General features: G+C 41.2%; 1 protein-coding gene across 1 annotated transcript; it reads right to left on the bottom strand.

Moving 5' to 3' along the window:
• Nucleotides 1-2,500: 2,500 nt before the first annotated feature.
• On the bottom strand, nucleotides 2,501-5,772 carry gamt (guanidinoacetate N-methyltransferase). Its single transcript, XM_026143271.1, has 6 exons — nucleotides 5,256-5,772; nucleotides 3,833-3,978; nucleotides 3,649-3,712; nucleotides 3,458-3,525; nucleotides 3,122-3,232; nucleotides 2,501-2,656 (listed from the first exon to the last, which is right to left on the bottom strand). Exons 1-6 carry the CDS (start codon nucleotides 5,431-5,433, stop codon nucleotides 2,516-2,518), a joined length of 708 nt encoding a protein of 235 aa, XP_025999056.1. The 5' UTR covers nucleotides 5,434-5,772; the 3' UTR covers nucleotides 2,501-2,515.
• Between the last annotated feature and the right edge of the window lie 3,669 nt (nucleotides 5,773-9,441).

Below are 9,441 nucleotides of genomic sequence, written 5' to 3'. Positions count from 1 at the left end.
TAAGGAAGGGAAAAGGGAGAAAAGGCTGAGACCTGCCGAGTTACACAAGAGTGAAGATCAGTGTCAACACGGCTGATGGAGTGATTAATGTACATTTCAAATATCTGGTTCAATTCCTTCTCACTGCGAGAGGTTAGTTTGGACAGGGTTTTAACCATTTTTATTTTGAATGCAATACCATCTGAAAAGTATCTGATTAGCTACAGCTTCAGTTTTCAACATGCCAAAGATCCCAAACACACTGCCAATGCAATAAAAGCATGCCTGGATAGAAAAATGCACGAAGAACCCAATCAGTCATGGATTGGCTTAAACCTAACCCTGGCCTGGACCTCATCATTACTGAAGCATTGTTGGATCATCTTGACAGAGAACAGAACTACGAGCCGCTAACATCCAGAGAAGAGCTTTGAATGTCCTTTGGACTATGGCACATATTTCCCATTTTCCAAACAAAATATAAAGAAAGAAGAGGTGGCTCGAGACTTTTGCACAGCATTGTACCACAAATGCATGCATGTAACTAGCATTTGTTTCCTCCCCTTTAACTACTGGCAACTATAATAAGCAGATTTACTTTAGTGCATGTGCACTGATTCATTTCTTATATATCACTTAAGTTTCAGTCCTCATGTGTAGTTTGTGCCCTCTTGGGTGTAAGGTCTGGTTTTTTGCTTCTTCATTTTGCACACGAGCACACTTGCAAAAATACAAGTCCTGATTCAGATCTGCCAGCTGCTGTAGTTTCCCACCTGACTGCCGCTTGGTGTTGCATCATCACATCCGTCTAATGATTAATGAGGCTGCGCCAGGTGGTAACTTATTTCCACATGTTCAGATAACGTGCACAGTTATCTGAGACCATAAATGAAAACATAGTGTGCAGTGTACTCTGTGGTAACCTCGATGAACTTTTTGACAGCTGATACCTTGTTTTAAACAATTGTCTTTCATTATGTAGACGGATGTTAACACGTGCAGTTACTAGAAATATGTCACTTTTAAGCAGGTGATTTTTATGGGATTGTCGTTGTTTCAGTCTTTTTGCCTTTTCTTGTGAACATGCATGATATTCAACAACGGGTCGTTTTATTGCTTACATGTTGTTAGTGTCTGGTTGGACTCCTTTTTTGCTTGCAGAACTGCTTTTATTCTTCGTGGCATAGATTAAACAAGGTCCTGGAAACATCCCTCAGAGATTCTGGTCCATAATGACAAACCAGCATCGCACGGGTGCTGCAAGCGAATCTCCTGTTCTACCACATCCCAAAGGTGCTCTGTTTATTGAGATCTGGTGACTGTGGAAGCCACTTGATTACAGTGAACCTATGTTCAAGAAAGCAGTTTGAGATGATCTGAGTTTGTGACACGGTGTGTTATCTTACTGCAAGCAGCCATCAGACGATTAGTACACTGTGCTAACTGACACAGTCAGCAACAATACTCAGGCAGGCTGTGTTTAAACAATGCTAAGTTGGTACTATGGTGCCCAAAGCGTGCCAAGAACATATCCCCCTCACACCAAAACACCACCAGCAGGCTGAACTGTGGATACGAGGCAAGATGGATTCATGGTTTCATGGACCGTTTACGCCAGGGTCTCACCCTACCATCCAAAAGTCTCAGAGGTGGTCTTGCATATCTTAGTTTGTAACTCATGGTTACTTGATTTACTGTTGTCTTCCTATCAGCTCAAAGCAGTCTGACCTTTCTCCTTTGAGCGCTCACTTCAACAAGGCAACCATAGAGATGGCTGCGTGGGGAAAATCTCAGCAGTTCCTGAAACACTCTGAAACGTTCAGTCACCTTTCTCCCTCATTCTGATGCTCAGTTTGAACTTCAGCATGTTGTCTTGACCATGTCTATATGTCTAAGTGCACCAGAGCAGCTGCCATGTCAGTAGTGATTAGATATCAGCATTTAACGAGCAAGTGACCAGGTGTTCCTAACAAAGTGGCCAATGAGTGCATACATACAGTATAACTTCTGAAATACTACTGGAAACTTTTGCACCGATTTGGCATTATAAAGACAGATTTCACATAAATATAAGTTTACAGACTTTTCATGGTGGACACTTTTGTGAAACTCATTACAAAGCATGTCTTTGAACATGCAGTGATATATTCGCTGGTCTGAAACTGGGCTACGCATGGTGTGAGATGCTGTGTGATTAAAGACCTGAAACAGGTGAGTCTCAGTGGGGTGTAAATGCAACTCTGCCGTTGTCTCACGTTTGTTACGGAAATATATTTGTAGCTAGGTGATTGTGCAGACCCCCAAAACTGGAGCTAAAAACGACGCTGTGCTCCAGAAGTCGTTTGAAATGTTATATTAAAACCAACCAGGGAGACAAACTCATGACAAAGTAATTACAAGGATGTGTAAAGGAGTGGAGTTGGATGGAGTTTATTGAATATATATATATATATATATGGCAGAGGTCAGAGGAAAAGGCACGTTAGAGAAAAAAAAAAAAAAAAAAAAAAAAAAGCTACACTGGTGTCTTTATACTTTATTCTTTTACAACAGTGGGAGTGATCATCTTGCGGAAGGAATAGTATTTGCATTCACTGGGTGGTTCAATGTCCATGGTGGTGGTGCTAATCTTCTCCTTCTTGAAGCCTGCTTCGACCAGATGAGGCACCTGGGTCTCCTGGAAATCATTAACGGGAGGGGAGAGAGACGGTCAGCGTGAGGCGTCTCACGGCGTTATCGGCCTCTAAAGAACGCTCCTGTTTATCATTAACCTTCCAGAGATTGCCTCAACCAATCCAGGTGCTGTGCTACACTGACGAATTAATCGAGTCCTAGACTCACAGGCCTGAGACGTGTTTATGAGTGGACCAACCGGTTCAATCTTCAGCTGATGTGCATTTAAAATTAAAATCACATTTTATGAATCAATAATTTATCATTTGTAAATCGTGTTGAAATTACACGCATCTGTTTTTTTATGTGCTCGTCCTCCTTTTGCAACATAGCGCTTGCAGATACTTTGACAGCAACAACGTTCCCGGTTCTGCACTGCTCGTTTTAAGCATATAATGCATTAGAAACTGATAGGCAACGCAATTATATCTCATTAAATGTCAGTATGTCTATTAGCAACTGCACCAACCTCAAACATTTTCTCAATGTTGTCGTATTTAGTCTTGAGCAGCTCGCCCCAGGAGGTCAGGTTGCAGTAGGTGAGGACACCACCGGGTTTCAGCAGCCTGTGAGCATGACCCTATAGAAGACACACACACACACACAAAAAAAAAAAAAAAAACCCTCAGCCCTTCCTTGTGTGTAAGCATACAAGGCTATATGACCAAAGGCCTCTCCACACTACAGATGAACTGATCTCTTCAAACATAGGTCATTCAAATTGTTCTACTTTCCTTACTTTATTCCTTGTGTGTAACTTACTGTAAGTATTTACAAGTACACACAGGTAGGTTCAACTACCTACCTTGATGAAATCAAACTGGTGAGTGTGCCACGTCTCCTCTGACAGAGGGTATGTGTCATACAGGATACCTGAGAGAGGAGGACAGTGTGTTAGCAGCAGGTCAATCACACTTTTTAATGCATTTTTATCCTTTAACAAAAACAAAATATAACTCTTAAATATGAAAACAGCTTAAGCTTCATCTGTCTCACCATCAAAGTGGTTATCTGGCAGAGTGGGGACAACATTTTCCCAGAGGCCCTTCAGAGGGACGACCTGCAGCAACATTAATCAGCATGTAAGGCCAGGAACAGTAAAATTTACTATAAGCTAGTCCTGCATGCAGGTAGATCAGCTGATGTCTTAGTGTCCTATCGATTCATCAGACCTACTGACCTTGTGTGGCTGAGCCTTTGCCCAGTTCTCCAGGCGGCCAAAGACTCCATCGTTGCACTCGATGATCCAGTGCTCCTCAATGGGGAAAGACTCGAGTTTGGTGGCAGCGATGGCCATGCCGAAACCAATCTCCAGCACCCGACCGCCTACCAAAACATTCAAAACAGAAACAAAAGATGTTGCTAAAGATTCAGCAACTTGGCTGTCAAAGTATTTCTGCATAACTGCACAGATGTGCTGTCAAAATGTCTTTTCCAGCTAAGCTAGGTTAGGGGGAAGCCATTATCATATTACCGTTTTTCTTACATGTGGTATCTTTACAGGACACGTCTGTGATAATTCTAGTACTGAAGTTGATTTTCATGATAACACTCAGACTTGTGGCTGAACAGAAAGGCCAAAGGGTTTAATTTCCTTTCAGAGTGGAATATAAATAGATGTGGGCTGAAGCCTTTTAGTTATTGCCTGACCCTTTCATAGGAGATTTTTTTTTGTATTTTTGAAGATCTATCAGAGGAGCTGAGTGTTATTTTCACACTTTTCAATGTATTCGTTTTTGTGTAGTCCCAGAACAATGTGTGCAGATGAGGTAAAAATATCTAAAAAAAATATTAATAAAACTTAGTGAAAGTGAATGAAAAGTATCTGGGCTGTGCAAAATAAGATTTTTACTTGTATTGACAGGTGAAAACATAAGAAGCGCTACTGTTCCACGTACAGGTAAAGTCATTTTGTAAAACAAGTGGTAAAGTTACAGTGTAAATGTAAAACAACCCCAGTCTAACAACGCTGTGCAGTGTGCAATGGAAGTCACACTGATTAAAGCATGCATTCATTAGAAGAACAATTTGAATCACCTAAACAAATAATAACACTTTCAAGTGTGAGAAAGTTGTGCAATTTTGCAAAATTCTGCAGACTGCTGTGTGCACATGTTGTCTGTGAGGTCATGTGGATCAGTCTATTTTCACATATAGCTAAAAGCGGATGACCCCCCCAGACTGATTTCTTGGCTCTGTCCCTGGAGTGAAGTAACAGCTGTTGTAGTACTCACCAGTACTGACCACACTGCCACATGTGCTCACAAGATCAGTAACCGTAAATGAAGAGAAAAGCTCTAATATGTGTGAAAACTCCATTCAAACTAAGTAACATGTATGTATAGTTGAAAAATAATATCAACATACATTTCCCCCTGTTTGGTTTTCTCCCACGTGATGTCATGATTTTTCATTCATCTGACCACAGTTTGTTTTCATATAGTATCCTTTGGATGGCATCTAAGTGTGTACAAATAGTACGTGTGTGCCTGCTGCGCCGACTCCATACGGTGCCTTCTGACTCCATTATCGGACAAACCGCATGACGCAGAGTACAGTGTCCGACAAAGGACAAGCCACTTCATACAAGTAACCGCTTTTACCTTTTGAGGCAGCAACAGTGGCCAGGGAGTGCATATACGGCGTCTCCCAGCGCTCCATTACAGGCTTTCCCATGATCTCCAGGTGCGTGTCGGCTTCATTGTAGCCCGCGCTAGCGTCGTGCCAGGTGGCCTTGCAGTCCTCTCCCTTTGAGAATATGGGCTGAGCAGAGGTGGTCATTTTGTTTTGATGCAGTTCGGCTCTGGTGAACGGTTTGACAGGTCGGGTCTCCACACAGAAGGAGGGGAAGGCGGGAGGTCGCGGTTTATATCTGGGTTAAAGTGCTGACTCGACGGGAGTTTGAGAGTTTGGAGTGCGCACACACAAGAGCTCCCAAGATCCTCTGACAACAAGATGTTTCACTCACTGGGAAATAAACCTAAGGCCTGGGGGCCAGAATCGGTCCAACAGGGACTCCCTTTGGCCACCGGCTTTGGAAACTGCAAATGAGGACATATATTTTGGACTTCTTTTTTTTCTTATAACGTTTACAGCTTTTTCTGCTGATCAAGATCCACCAAGGTAGGGGTGTCCAACTCCAGGCCTCCAGGGCCGGTGTCCTGCAGGTTTTAGATCTCACCCTGGGTCTACACCTGAATCATTACCAGGCCTCTGGAGAACTGCAAGACATGTTGAGGAGGTAATTTAGCCATTTGAATCAGCTGTGTTGGATCAAGGACGCATCTAAAAACTGCAGGACACTTGCCCTCGAGGCCTGCAGTTGGGGACACCTGCACCAGGGTATCCATACCACACCAAAGTAATTAAGTCGTAGATAAACAAATGATAGAGATATTTTTTGTTTTTCTTTATCATTTTAGAAATGCATGTTTTTCACAGTGGATCCAAAATGGAAAAAATAGCACTTTATCTTCAAATTAAGAAAACCCTTCTGTTTTACAATTACAGTCAGGACCAAGGGTGTCCAACTCGAGGGCCGGTGTCCTGCAGGTTTTAGATGTCACCCTGGGTCAACACACCTGAATCAAATGGTTAGTTTATTACCAGGCCTCTGTAGAACGCCAAGACATGTTGAGGAGGTTATTTGGCCATTTAAATCAGCTCTGTTGGATCAAGGATACATCAAAAACCTGCAGGACACTGGCCTTTGAGGCCTTGAGTTGGACATCCTGGTCTAGACAATAAGCTAGCAGAAGTTTTTCTGTAATTTGACACATGAATTTCTTAGAATTTAAGTTCAAAGAGCCATGCTGATGGATTTATTTTTTATTTACTACAGCAGCATTGTAGAAAAACTGAGACGTACTACTGAAACTCATCTTTGTTTTCTCATATTAACATGTCTATCTAAATGTGTAGTTAAACTAACCCCTAGAACCGGATTTCCTTTTCTGAAACCTCAGCATGTCTCAGTTTGAATATACAGATTTATTTACACATACTGGAAGCTTTTTGGTTTCAGTTTGTAATTCAAGTAGTACTGAGTAGTGTTTGGGGTTGAACAGGCTTTGTTTGAATGCAAGTTAACAGTCCATGCTGAGGGGAAAAGCACTTGTAGAAATACAATCTCGAAACCTTCCCCCATAATCTGGGGATTATTTAGTTTGTAGTCACAGTTTTTTTTTTCTGTACATGTAAATAATGACTAATACATGAAAGTGCAATCCCTACTCTAAACAGGTTACTATAAATTTTATAGTAATGTAAGTTACCAGAAATTACAGTACGATTGGGTTTTTTTTGTTTACAATAAAATTGACAGCAGCATTGACACGCACCATTTGAGGAAAGGAAATAGAAATAATAAATGTCATAAAACAAGGTTTTGATGCAGCGCTTTTCCACCACACTCAGCCAGGCAGATATTGTGATATTGTTATTCAGCAGCACACACTTAACATTAAATCTAATTTCCAAAAGCAGCGATAAACCTGTGGGATCCCTTGGATCTAGAATTATCAGCAGAGTGAGAGGTGTTTGTTTTGCTCTGCTCTCTAAATGGACATGCTGAAGTTAACCATTGCCATTTGCTCTTAATCACAAATGCTGCACATTGGCTCCTGTTGCACAACATTGGAACAGTTCAGTCAAAGGGATAAGCAGATTAAAAGCCACTACTCTAAGAAGTAGTTAGGCCTTTACTCCTGCATTGCAAACAGTGTACTATTATAAATGTGAGCTTAATATTTGTTTCGCATCCTTCAAATGATCAAGTAAATACACTTCCCCAGATGTTTTGCCAGCTCTGCTCACAAACTCAAACACTGCAGGAGCTCTTTTTCAAATAGTACTCACATGTTGCCGTTGTGGGGCGATCATGGCTCAAGAGTTGGGAGTTCGCCTTGACCGTTATACATTTGATTGATTTGATTTTTATTGATTAGCATTCAAATATCTCAGTGAAAACAGAACAAAGATCTACCACAAAGCAAGAAAGCATGAGACAAGGCTAATCAAAAGGTATTGGCTGAAGCATTTGCTTATTACGCCAACCATAACACCACCAGTCAGTGCACCACCCTGAGGTGCACTGACAGAGGCGAGGCTGCCGGACACTGGTGCCACCAGGCCCTCTGACCACCACCACCAGTAGGCAACGGGTGAAGTGTCTTGCCCAAGGACACAACGACCAAGACTGTCCAAGTAGGGTCAGTGCACCCCAGGGTGGCTGTGTAGCTTGCCATCACCAGTGTGTGAATGTGTGTGTGAATGGGTGGATGACTGAATGTGTAAAGCGCTTTGGGGTCCTTAGGGACTAGTAAAGCGCTATACAAATACAGACCATTTACCATTCCACTGGAGCTTTGATGTTATGACTGACAGAATATTGTGTCCAAAACACAACTCCATATACGTTATGTATGTGTTATATACATTGTAAATTATATTATAGGAGTACGATGGTGTTATTGAGCTAACTAACAGTGACACATCATGCTGTGAAGGAGTATTACAGTAACAACAATAATAACAGTAATAACAATTTTATTGATAAATGTGGCAATTCAGCAGCTTCATGCAGTTCCTGTAATGTGAGTGTTTTCCATCTGAGTGAGTCTTAATCTTTGGATTTTGCACCTTTGGTCAAACAAAGATGTTTTTGGGGAGTGTGAAGAGCAGAGCAATCGACTGAAGATAGGTTGCAGCTGTAATAGTTGATATCTCCACTACAAATGGATTTATCATAAAACTCCTGATTAGCACAATGGGAATAACTTCAGGATCTTCATTCATTTGTTTCCCACCAAGGACTTCCATTTAACTTCAAGCTTATAAACCCTGTGTTAGCCAGCGTCACTACAGGCAGATGGTCTTCTTTTGGTCAGGCCCCTCTGCCCAGGTTGCTCATCATCCACTTCACTCCCATTAGGTGAGGCAGAGAGGGGCTGGCTCCTCGGTGAGAGTCATCACCACAGCATGTTTTCATCCACCTACCTCTCTTTCTCACACGAGGCACTTGATTTGTTCAGCCTTTGATATGTGAAACAATACAACATTACTCTTATTCTGCAGCACTAAAATGCAGTCATGTCATGGACCCACCAGAGAACTTTTCAGGAGATTTACCTCCAAAATGTCCCACTCTGGTTGGGTGGTGTAGGTACTGAATTGCAGTGAAGAGCGGATGTCAGTTAAGGTTGTTTTAAAACGTCATATTTTCACAGTCAATACAAACACGTTCATATCTTCAGATGAGAAATTTCTAACTGGTCCAGCGTTTTAAAATAGAACCTAAAGGGGAAGGTAGCTCTGATGCTAGGTCAGATTAAATCACAGCTGAAAGTTTAAAAAGCATCTCAAGAATCAGGCTGGTGTTGCTCTTTGTGTAACAAACGTTTATTAACACGTTTCTGTCTTACATCCTTTATTATTCATTAATAAAAACAGAAATCTTATGAAATCTAATCTTATAGGTCTTACTTATAAGATTAAACTTACGTTTTAAACTTTTCTATTAAATCTATTGTTGCTTTAAAAATTGTGCTATAAATTTAAAATCGACATGGACATAAATTACAGTTTTTCCAACCAAACATATGAAAGCAAAAAGTAGAAATTAACTACAAGATAATATTATTTAAAATGATTATGTGCATTTTAATACTTTTCCAGCTGTAACAAACTGTGGAAACCGCCCCTCTAGTGGCAGTGACAGTTACTGACAGGTATTTGACTATTGGCAGCAGGACTGATCAGAATGTGCCTTATTTTAATAAATGCAAAAAT

This window comes from Astatotilapia calliptera, chromosome 15 (genome assembly GCF_900246225.1).
Source record: "Astatotilapia calliptera chromosome 15, fAstCal1.2, whole genome shotgun sequence".
Lineage (NCBI taxonomy): Eukaryota > Metazoa > Chordata > Actinopteri > Cichliformes > Cichlidae > Astatotilapia > Astatotilapia calliptera.
The sequence above is the reverse complement of the archived record's forward strand: the minus strand, read 5'-3'. Positions and strand labels throughout refer to the sequence as shown.